The 17825-nt window shown below is 37.7% G+C and overlaps 1 protein-coding gene across 1 annotated transcript in view; it reads right to left on the bottom strand.

Annotated features, from left to right (window-relative positions):
* The window catches only part of MACROD2 (mono-ADP ribosylhydrolase 2), an 856291-nt gene that overhangs the window by 594870 nt on the left and 243596 nt on the right, over nt 1–17825 (bottom strand). Inside the window, exon 5 of the mRNA XM_084284713.1 lies at nt 3754–3870. Within this exon, the coding sequence (XP_084140839.1) occupies nt 3754–3870 (117 nt within the window). The remainder of the gene's footprint in view (nt 1–3753; nt 3871–17825) is intronic.

Here is a 17825-nt window from a genome sequence, read left to right on the forward strand (position 1 = left end):
CAAATGAGAAAGAAAACAAGCATTTGTAGAGCTCGACACAGATACTGTTCATCTGCTATCAATGATATCAGAGCACTGCTCAGTGTTTGAGGACCAGTTGTACAATATTTACAATGAACTTTTCTTTAAAAACGAACAACAGCATGAAGTACAAAAGTTAAGTAACTGATGATTGGTCTGGGAGAGCATCAAAGGAAAATATCTGAGCAAACAGCGGTGCCTTTTCAACCCACCCTCTGACATGCTGTGAAAACTTGGGTGCCTGCATAGGTGTTTGCTGAAAAACAATAGATGACATCAACCAAATTATGTATTCAGTAAATAACTCAGTTGGCATTTGGGGGGCTTTGTGTAGGCTTTTGCAGCACAGAAAGCAGATGGTGATTACACTTACTTCTGTAAAACTGTACTGAGCATTACATTAACTGGTAATTATAATTTTCATTTTGATTTCACCTCTATTTTCATATAGACTATTTTTTGGCTTTCAAAAATGTATCTTGAGAAGTTCATAGAGCAACATATCTAGGCTATCGCCATGTTAATTTTGGTCTGTTCACACTACTAGCATGGCAAGATGAGAAAATTATGAAGTATTTTATGTATTCTCTCCCTGAGCATTTACTGTTACTTGTGTACTTCACAGACTGATCTCTGACTCAGATCCAACTACTAGAACAAAACACAGAAAGCTAGCCTATGCCATCAGTCTTTGCACTTTTCAGCCTTCGAATTTTTCAGTCTTTTTTTTTTCTTCATTTGTGAAGAAATTTCTTTATCACACCTGTTCTTATTTAGGAATAAGAATAAGAACTTATTAAGTAAATACAGCAAAGTATACAATAAAAATACAATAGATCGCAAAGCAGATTGCCAGTATTTTTTATTTACCAACTACCAGTTTCCTAGCAAAGCATACCTTCCTTCAAATGCCAAATATAATTCCAGCTTTCTCCAAGTTGTCTATAAGACTACACAATATGCTGTATGATCTTTGAATACTAAATCTTCTGGAACGCAGAGTTTTCAGTTTAAGAAGTCCTGCACCACACAGCACTTGTGCAGGCTGCTCTGTCCTGGAGCAGCTTTGCTGAGTTCAGCAAACTGTTTCCAAGCAAAACAATTCAAGATCAAGAACTAGAGATGGGGAAATCCCAAGGGTAGGAAATATGATTGGAACATTTACTATTCGGTTAAATAAATAAAAAAATAATAATAACAATTCATCACAGTTGGAAAAACACTTCACATTTAATATTATTATTCATCCAACCACAATCACAAGAAGACCTGAGACAACAAAATAATCATTACACTACTCAAACTGTTAATGGATTATTGTAGTTGGCCTCGGGTATACAAATAGATAGGTGAAGAGCAAACTCATCGTAAAAGCTGGCAGCTATCCATTCGCCTATGACTTCAAACAAATTGCTGACACGCACGATTGCATCATAGCACACCTGGATGGGAAAATCCAGGCCTCCTGTCATATTGCAGCTCCATTGCAAAAGTCAGACCTAAAAGACTTTTAAATTGTCATACTGTTACGGCAAAGTGACACAGAGTTAGACAATATATATGAAGTGGCTCTATGGCTCTTTAAAACATGAAAACAGTCTGAACTGTTGGATCACTTCCAGATGAACAGTCTACAAGGTACAGTAATTTAATGAGCCCACAACCAAAAGCTTCTAAAGGGAAAAGCAAAAGAAAACAACAGTTGATGAACATAAATACATTTCAAGGAAAAAAATATAAAAAGCCAAGAGTACTAATTCTCAGACTCTGCATGTAAACTGTACATTTCCCTCCTTTTGCCTCTTTGCCAGTTAATGTATCCTTTCTCCATCTCATCTGATGCATGATCAAATACAAATAGATGCATCTTGGACGCAATTTCAATTTCTAAGAATATCGATTAAGCAGAATATTGGCTTTTCTCTGCAGGTGGTTACAGGTTTTATTTCAAACTGCAAGTGATAATGGGTTTTCTTATTGTTTTGTTTATTATTCCTATATAAAGAACAAAACAGAATTTTCCCTACAGTCTTCAGGCAAGATCCCATTCTACAAACCTAACTAAAGCAAGACACATTAAACTGCTATAAAACTTAAAGGGAGGCCATGCTTCAGACATGACTCTCTCTTTCAAACGCAGTTAGTGCTTGTTGCGTTGGTACCTTGCATTTAGTTTCTCTCATTAAAATACATGGGAGGTATTATGCACCAATAGATGAGCAACTTTTCTGAGCCTCCCAAGCTTTTTTTTTTTTATACTTATATATATATATATATATATATATATATATATATATATATATATATATATATATAAATGAAGAATTAAATCACAAAAATCCACAGTAGATTATCTACTGTCAGTAGTTATTTGATAATTTTATCCATTCTATAGGAATCTGATTTAGAATAAAGATTTTGATCGTATAAGAAAAAAAAAAAAAACACGTAACTACCATATTGTATCTTCCTCAGCAACATCCCTGATCTGAAGTGAAATTTACCTTTCATAAATAATCATTAATGTGATCAAACTATGTATAAAATATAGCAAAGGTTTTTTGTTGTTGTTTTTTGTTTGGTTGGTTGTTGTTGTGTTTTTTTAATATGTGGTAAAACTATGTGTAAAATAAAGTTTTCCCACATGCAGCAATTAGAACTCACTGTCAAGGAAGTAATTGGTAGTTCTCATCATAGTCATTATAGAAGGTGTCAACAAATGACTAGAACACAATTTTCTTCTTTACCTATGGCATTAAGGGCCACAGGAACTTAACAAGATGCCCATTTCTGCAGTATGCATTTGATTTTATGTGGAAACAGCCTGAAATGAATTAAGAGAACAGATCTAAATACATTTGAATGAGGCGTGTTCCTAGTGCAGACTGCATATTAAAAAAAAAAAAAAAAAAAAAAAAAAAAGCTTCAATTCTAGCTATATGCTGTTTGTAATGCATGCTTGATATTTGTATCATCATTTCTTAACATACTTTTTTTTAGTAAAAACCAAACTTGAAGAGATTTCCTACATTTGATTCTTACATAACAGTGTCCAACCAACATGGTGTCAACATGTTAATTTTTTCCAAGACCAGCTCAACAACTATGCAGCAAGGTGAAATTGCCTTCTTCCTATTTAAAATAAGGAATTTTGGCAATTCCACTTTGAAAGTGCAAAAACATTCCAGCACTGAGCTGTACTCTGCCGAAAGCTAAAGTGTGACAGATGCCTTCACAGTAATTGCCAATCAGCCTCTGCGTAGCAGCTGAAAACACAATACATCACTTTGATCTCCTCAGCTCTCAAAGTATTCACAATCAAGGAATCTGCATGACGAATATGAAATATGCAACATTTCCAAAAACTGTCTCCATGGAACTTAAATATGATAATGTATATTTTGTTCATACTTCTTAAAGCATTTCAAATCCTTTATTATGCATATGAAAGGATGTTTTAGCTTGAAAAAAAAAAAAAAAAGTAAACATGAAAGATGCTTTATATTTTTGAAACACGTAAGTTTTCATTGGGTAACATAGGTGAAATAATCATTGAGAAAAGCCTGAATTGCTTTGAGGGGAAGGCATTATTACAGAACATGCTTAATTAAGTCCCGCTGCTAATTTTGTAAAATGAATACCCTGTTGAATTAGACTACAGGGAAATAAAGCATGCACACCAGCTCCACATGCTTAAAACAAAAAGAAAATGTTGAGAAGGAGTCGACTTACATTTTGCAGGTAGTTCGTATCCACACGTAATTTTTGCTTGTCCAGTCTCACAGCCACTCAGGTTGCGGCATTCAGCAACTAAACAGGGCCCAGCAGCTCTGTGTATGCAGCCGTCCACTACAAAAGCAAACCCAGAAACTTCTGTTTATTAAAAGCTAGTCTTAATGTTGTATTCAAACAAATGTATGGCCACAAACATTTACTGCTCATTTTTAAACGCAGAGACCTACAGATCTATAAGCAGACATTCAAGTATATACAAACATTTTTCTGCCAGAATTAGTCAATGTTTACCAGAAAAATAGTATTTAGTAAACAGCTGCTAACTGGAAAGAAAACATTACAAAAAGGTAAAGCAGAATTAAATTTTCTATAACAGAAAGTGGTCTTATTCAAAGCTCAAAGAAATTCTTACTACCAATTATGAAAATAAAATTGATTCCCAGCTAAATACCAAACTGCCTTGTACTACAGAGCTGTGATTCTTCTACAATTATGCAGGCTATTTAATGTCAGTGTCCTGTTAATGCCTTATACAAAAAATCCAATAATAATGCTTATGGATTTGAAATTTACAAAAATACCTTGTTTTGACCTTCCTCCTTTTCTTTTTCTCTTTTGTTTTGCATTATTCACTCAATACTTTGGAGTTAATTAAATAATAATTACTAAAGGTTGCAATTGCAGCTAAGTATGCAAGAAAATTAGGAGAGTGCATAGATCTTTTTACCCTCAGGAGCCAGGAAAAGAATAGTAGCAGCAGCAAAGTTTTAAAAAAAAAAAAAAAAAAAAAAGGCTGCTGGCACAGCATTTTTGCTCACTCAACATGCAATCAAAGAAATCATTTACTGTAATTATAGCAAAAAAAAAGTTTAAGAAAAGGGAAACAAACAAACAAAAAAGGAAATAGTGTGTGCACCAACACAGCAACTACAAGAAGGCCCTAAGTCAGCAGCAATGATGAAGTTCCAGTACAGACAATAATCACCGTATAAATTACGCTATCAATTCAAAAAGATAAAATAAGCTGAAGCAGAAACGCTAAACAAATACTTGTGCAGACACGAAACACAGATTCTGTATTTGCGTTGTTCAATATTTTACTTTGTCTTTAACCAGTTCAACTCTACAACAGTTCCCAGCAGCATGTCTGAAATGATTAAAGCAAAAGAAGTTTGAAAAGTTAATTGGAGTTGGGATTTCAAGAGATGCACATAATCTATTTGCAGCCTAACTTGTGTACCTCTCTACAGGCTACTACAGAAAGGCTTGGACCATCCAAGGCTTGGCCACTTGGCTACTCACTGTGAGCCAGGAGGCAGGGAGCTCAGGAAGCTCCCTCACCCCCGAGTCATTTCTGAAGCTGGAATGGAAACGACAACTTTCTGCATGAGGGGCACAGCTGGGTTTGCAAGGTGTTGTACCTTTCTCTGAACCCATCTGTCCCTGAGTTGAGGGGCAGATAACGCCTTTATCTGAATTAGGCCTTCGACTGAGTGTTAAAATCGTGGCTATCTGTTGGGAGGTGTTCTCTGGCAGGGTTAATACTCAGATGACACAGTGAAATCAGATAAGCACTTGCTTATAATTCTCCATACTCATCCTGGACGCTGCACCACTGATTTTCAAATCATCATTTTGAAATGCTCTGTATTAGACAGAAAGATAATTACAGAATCACGTGTTGTTCCACCTTCAATGTATTTTCTGAAACCTTCTCATTGGGAAGGATGTGCTTGTGGAGCTGTAAGCATGTTGTGCACCAACTACGCCAAGATGCCAAGTCTTACTCCTTACCTTAACTGAACTTTTGCTTTTAATGTGCCCAAAATCTCTGCTCAACAGACTCCAGGATGTTAATGCAAGAATAATATTTTGTGACCTCAAGGGGAAAAAAGAATGCTGGAAATCTATCCTGTGCTTTTAATATCCTATTTAATTATTTTAGCTTAATTACTAAGTGCTTTTCCAAACCAAGCAGGATAAGTAAAACAGAATGCGTTGAAACCTCAAGTATATTTTTATAAGCACCACTACCACCACCATCTCTACCAACATTACTGTTTCCTGAGACATTAACATTTAAAAAAAAAAAAAAAAGAGCACTAATGCTTAGCACTAGCACTTTATGTGCAACCCTCAACAAAGGAAGAAGTCTTTCACCTCTGGAGCACTGGATGGACAAGGACTCAAATCCATGCAGTTACCCCTTGGCAGCGGATTAAGCATTTCCAGCCCTGAGCAATTTCTTGTCCCTAACCGCTAGGCACCCTGCCTTTAGCTGTGTCTGTACAATTGCTTGTTCAGCTACCCTCTCAACCAAATCATATGGATAAATCAACCTCTTTTTCACAAAATTGCATTCATTTTCACCCAGATCCAGCTCAGAGCACAGACAAATAACAAAACCTGCAAAAACAAGCCATCGCTTCTGATGGGGAAGTGGAAGCACAGATTTGCCCCTTCTAAATGCACAGCGCACTAACGTACCCAGTGCATTAACAAACCACGTGCCAGATCGGCTGCGATGGCCAACAGAAAGGCAGTCGCAGCTCCGCAGCCATAAACCATCTCACGATGGAAGAAGCGAGCTCTCAGTGCACACCCAACCAAGGCACCGATGGCCTGTCACGGCTTCCTGGAGCTGGCTCCCCACAGGTCCTCTCCGAGCCTTAGTAATCGGAGCAGCCTCCAGAAGGATGAAAAGGTAATTGAAAAAAATTGAATTCTTAACTGAGGCAAATCAATTCTATCATAACCAATTTTGACATATGACAAGGAAAATGGAAGACATCTGCCAAAAACAAACAAGTAGAAGTGCATGCTTCTCTTATAAAGATGGCTTAACAGAAAATGATTGAATACTCTGGACAGGCATAGATGGAAACTGAGACATTAGCATTTGATATACTTCAGTGACAGCACAGAAGAATGATTTTTGAAAAAAAATAAATCACTGTTGTCTAAATAACTTTTCTTCTACCATAGTTATGAAATACTTGAGCAAGATGACCTCTGATCAATGTGTACATTTTCCATTTTATACAACGAGAACTCGGTAAATCATACTAGAAACATCCTATATTTCCAATAATATATACGTGACACAACTTTGATAATCCTTCTAGCACAAACCCAAGTAGTGAAACATCTTGCTAAATATGAGCGCTGCATAACATAAAGAAAAAAAATGGCAAAGATAGAGTAAATTATCAAATCTAAATGTGATACTTCAGCCTCTGCTAAAACATGCCTTCGCTGTATTAATTCAAAAAATCATGGAGAGGCCTGCACAAAACATCCATGTGAGCTATTTTGTTTCCTGAGAGAGGGCACTGACTAGCAATATAAGCGTACAATGAAGTAAGCATTGTTAAGAGGATAACTTTATGGAAATTACAGATAATGCAACAACCTCAGGAGGGAAAAATGATGTCCAAAGATATATTGTTATTGTGTGGTAAGGAGGAAGAGATTTACATGATAATAATGGCATGCTGACAAATTACTTTTGTAGGAAAGTGAAGAATCTTTGATATATTGATTTCAAATACTTCATCTGTATCATCAGTTTGATATATAGGTGCTCATCTGCATTTTTTAAAGCAGATTTAAAAAATGTAAAGCCACAACCCACTGTTCCTTTCCTGGAATTCCTTTGTGCAGCTGCCTGTAAAAACCCAGGCACTTTACTTACGCTCAGATCTGACTCGCATCATGTGACAGTGATAAGGAATTAGGCATTATCACTGTTTTCTACGACCAGTCAAAAACGTCATTTTGCTCCGAAGACATCACTCTGCTTCATAATTTGCCTATTTTCTACAGGCTGTCTTCCTGCCCAGGTTTATGGAAACCACGTATATGCATAGTTGGGGTCATTTATATACCCAAGTGAGCTGTCATCTCACAACTACAGAAAAGATGTGGGAAAACCCCACAGACAAAACTATCTAGCTGACTAGAAATCACGCCTCTGGTCTGCATGCTGAATAATTGACATTTCTAGGTACTGGCAAGAGTTGAAGGCAAGTCTTACAGGCAAGGCTGCTAACTGTCTTTCTGGTACTGTGCTTCTTGATATGATTTGCATGCTTATAACCAAGTGATTTCTAAGGATTTTTGACCGCACTCTGACTAGATGAGTTGTGACTGGGGCAGGAGGTGCTGCCAGAGAGGCAGCAGCGATCTGCGGGATGGTTCCTCTTCTTTTCTGCACCCCAACAGTCACCCTGAGATAGGATAAATGTTTGGGAGGAAACACACAACACTTCTACTTTCAGATGCCTACAAAGACTTAAGCTGGTTGAGTTGTGCTTTTAAATGTGATCCAGTTACTCACTGCACTGCCATGCGTGGAGAGCCAGCAGAAATGGGGTTTCTGTATTTACTGCTTCATGCTGCCTCGGCTGGAGAAGCACGTGGAAGGGGGTCCTTAGTCTTGAAGGTGTATGTATAGGAATTACATTTTGAGGGCTGAAGAACGGCTCAAGGAGCTTGAGATTTAGCGCTGTACTTGCAGTAGTTCATGCTTGCATAAAGCTATTAACAGTACTACCCCAACATTTTTTCATTAAAAGTAATATTAGCAATCACTTTGCACGCATCCATAAGCTTTAGGAGTCACCAGGGACAGCACTCTGTTCTCCCAACAATTCAGCAGAAGCTGCTAATGAAGAAAAACTCTTTCCGAAGCTACTGCAGTCAATGGTGTTGGTTGCACAAAAAAGTCGCCAGAAAATAATTGCTTAAAATACATGGACAAAATTAAGTTTCAAAATAAAATTCCTAGGCAAAATGAGAGTGTACTAAGAACAATGAGTTCAGGAAAATGTGGGCATCTTTGAAAACAACTCTCGACACTACTGGACACTACAGGATGCTAAGAAGTTAAATCTCTTCTTATCTAATTTCTTGTAACGCAACTGCATTTGTTCTCCAGAATTAAAGGGTTAAAGTTAGATAGTAAAAATAGCTAATTTACTAATGCACAATGTAGAATAAATCTAATTCTTACAGAAAATCTCTTAAAATTGCAAATGAAGCAAAAGCACAGGAAACAGAGACTTAAGGGTATCATGGGATGCTGCTTTTTAAAAAAATAACCTCAGCAAAACCAGCCTTGCGGTGCAGATGGTAATAAAAAAGGGTAAGGTAATCAAACACCACAGCAAAATAATACAACCCCCCCCTCAGCCCCTGGGAATAATAAGCCCCAAACTTCTTTTGTGACCTTGCATCTGAGGCTGGGTGAATTCAAGTTATGGTGTAAACAACATATGCAGACTTATCATGTTATATTTCAAGAAACTATACACTCTTTTTCCATAGTAATTCCTGTTCTTGGTGCTTTTCCAGATCTTTTTTTTTCTGGTTTTCACCAGGAAATTCAGGAGATTTACTTATTTAAGCAAGTTAACGGTGCATGATTTATCTATGAAGCCTTACTGTTCTTCCACATGGTAAATGCCAGGAGTGAATCAAACCAGAAAAATGTTATTATAACAGATACATCGCTCAGGTCACACAAGAGGAATCTGCTTTGCCCCAGCTGCAGCACACCTGTGTTATACACATCCTCAGTACTTGCGGTCCTTTCAGAAAGCTCACTGCAGGAGCGCACGCTAAAGTGAGGACAACAAAAAGCCCCACAAAACTGGTAAAGCGCCTCTAGGAAGCTCACTGGAATCAAGTACTAGGAAAGGCACAACTGCACCTCCAAGACTGGTGTCATGGGGAAATAAATCCTGCACAGCACGAGACAACAGCTGCTGGTCTAATGAACAAAGGTGGGGATCTTAAAAAGATTACTACACAGATGCCAGTCGGCCGCCGCTGCTAGAAACGGCAGTTTATATTACAGAGATGGCCTCTGCCATGGGGAAGTTTAATGAACTGAAGATTTTTAATCAATGCACTGGTTTATAGGCCTCCAACATAATTAATTTTAAATACTTTGCATTTATACAGTACTTTCCAGCCAGCAACTGAAGGAGTTGAAAAGCACGATCTGACTTAGCCTTAAAATTCTCCATTTTAAAAACAAAAACGCAGATGAACTGTGTATTTTGAGATGGCTGCTTCACTGAATTAGATTCCTGTCTCACCACAGACAATCAAAATTTGCAGTTTTTCTTAAATACTAGCTTTCATAGATTCTTACTGCCTATGCCTGAGTTGAACCAAGACAGAACCCAGAGTTCAAAACCCCAAAGTTTACGCTACTGGTTGGGTGTCAGTTCCCATTCTCTGTACAGAACCTGTCTTCAGCTAAGAATCTGCATTTCCAATTGCACAAAGGGCCTTGCTGTGGCCAGAAATAAAACTCTGGGTCCAGCCAACACCAACCACTAAACCATGCTGCAGAGGGAATTTCATGAAATAATAGTAAGTAGTAAAAACATTATTCCAGTACAAACAGCAAGGAACAAGCCTACTTAAAGCAACGGCATATCTTAGCTTTATTGTAAAGTCATCCCTGGGAAACTTATATTTTAGAATATTGTTTAGATGAGATCCTTCAAATTTACCATTAAAAAACAGCAGGTTTTGCCTGCTAAGGTGAAAAGTTTATAAAACCAACTCAACGCTTTATGATAAGACTGTCCTTAATCTGGATATGGTTCACACTGAAGGATAGCCAAAGCAGCTGCACAACCCAACACAATCAACGTCCATGTCAAAATAAAACTCATTTACTCATGGGTCTGTTAAATGTTAAGTATGTGCTACAATTATTGCATAAAATCAATCATTCTTACTTTGAAAAACATGAAAGAGTAACAATGGTAAACTCACATTTTCTGGCAGATATCTTTTCTTTGTTTTAGTCAAATATCTTGGGGGTAACAGAAGCTCAAATTAAAACTATACGAAAAGCTGAGTAAAAGTTGTGTCACATTAGCGATGACAATTGGTAAGTCCCTTCTGTAACCAACCAAGCAACAAATATTGCATGCGTTTTATCTCATACTTGGGACATCATCTTTCTTAGTCTCCAAGAGCTCCACTTCAATTCTGTAGACAGAGTTATAATGTCAATAGGATTCACACTTTTGTCAGCCCACTCAAGCAGCATAAGGGCTCTGAGAAACATGGGTCTGATAAACCTGTCTGAATGTCACACTTTTGGCAGTAAAAAAAGAACTAGGAAAGGCTCCAATAGTGTTTTTCCAGTTTTTCCCAGTCCAAAATCCTGACATTAAGGCATGTGTGAAGGAACCATCCACTTCCTTTTAATTGTGTTAATGTTGAGACACCTGACACACCACAGTCTTCTGCAGATGGGACTGAGACAGCTAAGCCTGAAATACCTCGCTGTGGCAAGCGGACAAATTGCATGTTGTTGTTTATTCATAAGTGAAGTAAGAAGCTAAGTCAGGTGAAATTTCTGGCTATTCTGTGCTACGACACCAAATTCAGTTCATGTTCAGCTGAACTTGCTTCCAAAATTGACATTTCTTATCTTAAAAAAGCTGCAAAGTTTGTTTTGTTTCTTTTTTTTTTTTTTTTTTTCAAATGTAGTATCATCCTGAAGAAATGAGACTGGTGACTCCAAAATCCTTTCCTCAGGCTCCTGGGCAGTCACAGTACCTCACTTTCAGCTGGATACCGCATAGGCAAACAGTCCGTGCTTCATTTTGATGCTAGGATGCCTACTTATTTTATTTTGTCCTGGATTTCCATTCATGCTACTGTGCTATTATTACAAGACCCTCATTATTAAAAAATAAAAATATGGACCTGCTTAAGAATAGGACTGTGTGGGGAAAAAAATAAAAAAGATAGAGATGTGTCCACCTGAAGAGGCAGGAAATTGTGTGAGTAAATTAGTCATTGCTCTGCCTATTTCAGAGGTACAAATATAATTGTTAGTTAAGCTTCCACCTAACATCGAGGTTTCTGCTCTACCTTGAACTTAGATGCAAATATTTAGGGAGATGACATCAGAACTCCTTTGCTTTGCTTACCACTTTCCACACAGAAAGTCAATGCTACCTGCACTAAGATGCCAGCCTCCTCCAGCCCCTTGGTGGTGTCCTTTTTAAACAGCACCTCTGTGCTTCCTCCCTCAAGCACAGGAGAAACTCACAGCAAATAATCACGTTATTGCTTTTAAAAACTCACCGAAACTCTCTTTTGCCACGATGCCTATTAAGCTATTAGGCTGCTACCCGGGTATCAATCTCTGTCTAGAGCATAGAACTATGCAGTCAGTTTTTCCTCCTGCACTGTTCTGAAACATTAAGCTAAACTCTGAGGAACAGTAAAGAAACAAGTAGATAAAAAAAAAAATTAAAACAAAACAAAACACTCCTGAAAGAGCAATGAAAAAAAAAAAAAAAAAGTTACTAATGTTTTGATGCTGCATGTAAAAGAAGTCAAGATGTAGGAACAGACGTACTGGTGAGACCCAGTGTCCACCAGCAACCCATCTCACATGATGGCCAATGGCAAATGCTTTAAAATAGAGGTTAAGAAGAGAGTAAGAAATTACCAGTGCTTCCATAAAATACTCTTCTAACTCTTCCATGTTGGCAGCTCAAAAGCCAGCAGGATGTCTTACCTATATCACCCCAAAATGCCTTTTTCTTTTTTAGCATTTTGTGAGCATCTCAGATTTGTACACGCATTTGGAACTTTATCTTCCAATTTTATGTAGTCCTCTGTGTAATGTGGACAGAGCCATTAGCAAAGAAATTAATACTGCAGATTGTTCTGAGAAAAAGCATGACCTAGCTTAGAAAAACAGAATGAAATCAGTAAAAAAAAAACAAAAAAAAAAAAAACGCAATTTTTTTCAGGAAGGTTTCTGTTTGTTTGGTTTTTCCCCCCATTTATAAGACACATAGCCAAGCATCATTTTCCCTTTGCTGTTTGTTAACTTTTTTTTTTTTTAAGCAATACATCTTTCCCTCTTCTGCCGTTTTCAGCATTTTAGGGCTCTGTATGGAGAGAGAGGACACTACAGCAGCATGCTCCATTACTTCTAAATGCTTCAAAAATACTAAGTGCATGGGAGATGAGTTACATTAAACCAGGGTAGGTATTTGCATACTCAGAGTATAGTTATTAAGCAGTAATCGCACAGTGATTATACAAATTTATTCACTATGATCAGCTAACAGTTGTCAGGCACGGGTCAAGGATTCAGAGAGAACAGGCTACCAAGTAATAATTGTATGAGGATGGAGTGAAAGGGAGCCTTGTAACTGTTGTGCATCCTCACGGTCCAACAAGCTGCTGGCGTGTCATTCCTAAGTATTTTAGAGGTATACTGAAAACAAAGTAATGCCTAAAGTTACCCACTGCTGGAACCCAAGGGGGGTGGATCCAATAGCTCCCCTTCCCTTAAAAATCTTGCAAGAGAAAGGTGAGCAGATGTGCAAAGAAAAAGCTTTTATGACTTAGGACTTCAAATATTATGTTCTAAAAACTTTGCAATGAGCTTGTTTGTTTTCAAGAGTTTTCTCTTCCCTTCTCCTCTAACCCATACCGGTTCAGCTTGACTATTTAGCATCAGCAAATCTCCATGCAGGTTTAGGTGATGCACAGACCACAAGAGACAAGACGAAGAAACTACTATAGGAAAGATAAGTTGCAGAAGTGACTACATCCAGTTCGGAAGGCAGTGGTTCTGTATATGTTCTGCATGTCCCCATTCCCACAGAAAAAAATCTCTTGGCTTCACAGGCTTCCCTTCATCAGTGAGGCATTTAGCTGTCCCAGCAGGCAGAGTCACTAAGAACAGGATGGGTTTTGCACAGGTTACACAGTCTTCATGGAGATCTTTGAAAATGGAGAAAGTCCCTGAGATAGACTGAATTCTGCAACAGCATTAATAGTGACAAATACTGACAGTTACGTTACTCTGGTTAACATCAGTCTAAGCCAAAGTCTATAGTTTCCTTTTTCGTAAGAACTTTATTAATTAAAACTTAAGATGCATCTGTTGCATAGATTACTATGAAGTTATATCCATTAGATCAGATTTTTATTTTTATACGTAGATATGTATTTTTGAAGTAAAGGAGTTGGCTTGAAGGTGAGCCACCATGATGTACAAAGGACTTCAAAAACACAGGGATTGTGGGAACTCAGAGTTAGGGCAGCAGCTGGAGTATACAAAGGAGTAGGACTAAGTATCAACAAGCAGATATCCTCTTGCTTACAGTACGGCTTAGCAGCTATAGGAATACTCTGAATTATTTACTGAGTACTAGCTGTTTTTCTTATTTCCTGGACCATTTTCACGTGCGCTAATTTACTTTTATCGTGAACCACTGAAGGGAGAAATCTTGGTTGAGATGCTTCTCAGTCTGCAATCACGGAGTCCTCTCAATTTGGAGTGCTGGCTGAAGCCAGATTAATTAACAGTATTAATTATACAAAAATCGCCTTGCAATAGGTAAATCCCATTGAACACACTGTATTCAACTGGAATAAATACAAGGGAAGAAAAAGGTAAACACTAGATTAACCAGAAAATGATGTCTGAACAAAGTTATTTCAGACCATGTTTTAACACAAGCATTACAAATAGGAATAAAAAGTTTCAAATACTTCATCCTTTTGTTGAGAAGCTATGACAAATCATACGTGCAAAAGATCTAAGACAAATGCTTGCCAAAGGGTAACTTGGAAGATCTAGGACACAAACAGCATTCAGCAATGTTGAATTATCAAATATTTTCCAGCAACATGCAAAAAACGTCACAAATATGAAGCACAATTTCCCCAACAAAGAGTATCATATCCTGACAGAGACTCATGCAACAAATAAAATGCAGGAGGAGAACTATTTGCTTTCACTAATTTGTCAGATTTCATTGCAGAATCTGACAAACGTATGAAAATGTTAGAGGCATCAGCACAACGTCACCACGTAATTGTTGGTATGTGGAGTAAAGGGCATAAGCCCCCATCCTCCAACCCTGCCTTCCTTTTCCACTCCTGGACAGACTGACTCTGACCGGCAAGTTCTGTTTCCAAGGTAAATGGAAAAGCATTATACGAAGCCAGGATTTTCAAATATATTCATATAATACATATAATGATCAAATGCAACTTCAGTGACTGCATAGCCATGGTTAAAAAGAAATTGAATAATAACCAGATTTTTTTTTTTTCTTTTTTAATTTATCTAAGGTCAGAAGAAACAGCAAGATAATGGAAATAGTGTTGGATAAAGAAATGCCTCCCACATTGCCCACTGTACTTGTTTTTTTGCAGTGCAATCACTTTGAACAAAAAAACAATTAAAAAAAAAAAGAGAAGGACACAAAGCCTAATAATAGTAGGTGACCTTTAGAGTTAATCGAAGGCTCACTATCCAGAAGTTGCACAGGGAACCTCTCTGTGCAGTTCCTGTCCAGCCCTGCACAGGTCCATACCCAGCAGCCTGTTTAATCAAGTCCCACACAAGCTTTTTTAACCTACAAGAAAGGTAAGCCTGTAATTAATGAACTTATTACTTATCTGAGTTGGCTGCAGCCCTCCTTATGTTCCATGAGTTGTGGGAAGCGAAATTAAAGTACTAAGCACAGCTTAAAATTACAGTCTAATAGTTCTCAAGTAAGAAACAAGACATCCCACTCAGATGGCTCTATCTACCAGTTCAGTAATTCTGGCAATTCCCTCCCAAATAACTTTATGTTTGTCCTAAAACACTATTAAAAGAGAGATAAGGAACAGAAGAACTAAAGAGCTGGTTAATCTGTGCAGCATCATTATGTATTATTTAGTTTAATATCTTCTTGTAGTAAATACAAAATCATTATGTGCCATTTTCTTCAAGAGAACATTGTAGTAAATTTGGTGTTGCAACAGAACCATTAAAGTATAATAGTGTACACAGAAATATTCTACTGATTAGCAAGCAAAAATATGTAATTATAGCCACAGTGTGGGACTCAGTTGGCTGGTGTTTTATTGCATACTGCTTTGTAAGACTACTTTGCTGCCAAAACTAATGAGGAAAATACTGAGTTGTTACTTCCAGTTGTACTAGAGGTTTTTGTCTTGATTTTATTGACATTTATAAAGCGATCATCACATGTAACAAACAAGCCACAGTGCCAGCACTGTGAGCTGCAGTCTACAGTAATTAACGAGTAAACACCATCAATTCCATAGCAATGTTCCATGGATAAGTAAAGTATCAACTGGATTTTAAGAGGTAATTCTGAACAACAATTCACCCACAGCGTCTCAAGTTCTCCACAGTTTCAGCGGTATTAACAAAGGAGTACTGGGGCACTGAGACACCACTTTAAAAGGGAAAAGCAGCTCAACATTAGCCCATTAAAGCTGCAATAAACATACTCAAATGCATCTCTGTCCAACATATAAAGTTTTGACAAAACCACATATGATGATAAGAAGAAAGACTGAGCAACATACATCTTGTGATACGTGGTATTATACTTAGGTCTCCAGATTTTCCTTTCCAGCTTTCTTTTAAAGGGGGAAAAGGTACATTTCTAGCATTTTACAGAAAAGATGGAAAGTCCTAGTTTATAAAGCTTGCACACAAATAAAGATAGCAAAGAGTTCATCGGTTTCTGAAAAGTTACGTCAAATTTTAAGCCAGACTCATTAACATTATTGGTTTTCTTAGCCATATGTGGTTCATATCTAAATGCAGCCTGACACCGCTAGAAACAAGTGATCATTCTAATCTGCCAAAGAATAAAGCGAGAGGGCATGTAATGTGGGCTGTAGATACCGAAGCTCCGAAGACTGCATCAGTGATAGACCCTGGGCATAGATTCCACTTCAAAGCCAGCTTCCTTTCTGGAAATGTACACGGGACACAATCTTTACCCCTATTAAAAAATAATCTGAACAGTTAAGTCAACGGTGTCAAATGCAAAATAAATTTCAACTTACTGTGTAATATTACTCCACCCACTGCCAGAAAGCATGCTTTTAAAAATTACTTTGTCTACTTACTTACATATTATTCAAAGGCAAGCTTGCAAATAGAATGTCATGCGCAGGATTGTGAGAAGAAACTAAGGTGAATTTGGTAAGGAAGTTTGAAGAAGCATTGCAAACTGCTACCTACACAAAAGGCATATTAAGCCCCGTGTTCATTTTTCTATCAAAATTTAGTATTTACGCTACATCTTCATTATCAAATACAGAGAACCAACAAGAGCACATCTGTGGAATAAAACAACTGGAGCTGAGAACCTGTAGTATAAACACTGCCCATGTCTCATGGTTTTTATTGGTGGCAAGGAGGTTTTTGTGTTGTTTAGTCTGGGGGACTCAGGGCTTCTTTGAAGGAACTAGTTCTTGTCCGGCCCATGGGCTGAATGCCAGTTTTCCAGTAGAATGATTGAGAGCCACATCTTCCAGTTTAGCTTTACCCAAACAAAACCTAGCTCATGTGCTCCGTGATGCTTGATTACACTAAATAACAGAGCAGTGAAGCCAGCAAGGGGATCTCCTTCAAAGGATACTCTAGGCTCCAACTCAAACACCAAAGTAAATGCAGCCTTTATTTTTACTTGGGATTTATTGGAATTTTTCAGAAATTTTAGCAATGCCTGAGTACCTGCAAATAAAGGACAAAAGCCCCAATTTTCACACTCACATAAAACAAATTTCTGCTTTATAAGAGGGCAAAAGTTTTCTTACCGAGTCCAAACAACATGTGTGAATCAAAGTTCAGAAGATCAAAGTAGCAATTCACATCAAACCCGAACTCTGCACCAGCCACACACAGAAGCCAGCACGATAGGGTATTCATCCCTTAAGGTTTTAGTTGTAAACAGGCACTAACAAACAACTGAGCAATGGCAGAACAAAAACATTCAACAGTCACCCTAGGGTACAAGCATAAACAAGCCTTGTCTTAGAATGACTAATACGTTCTGCTTGCAGTGGTGATGTTAAGGATGAAGCGTCTGCAAGCAACGAGACTGAGGGAATGATGAAGAAGCACTTTGAAAGCATCGAGATGACTTACACAAAATGATCTAATGCCATAGTTGTACAGTTACGTCTGATGGGAAGATGGTGAGAAAAGTAATCCCCCCTCCCTTCACAAGATCATACATAAA

The sequence above is a fragment of the Netta rufina genome (assembly GCF_964035555.1).
Source record: "Netta rufina genome assembly, chromosome: 3".
In the NCBI taxonomy this organism is placed as follows: Eukaryota; Metazoa; Chordata; class Aves; order Anseriformes; family Anatidae; genus Netta; species Netta rufina.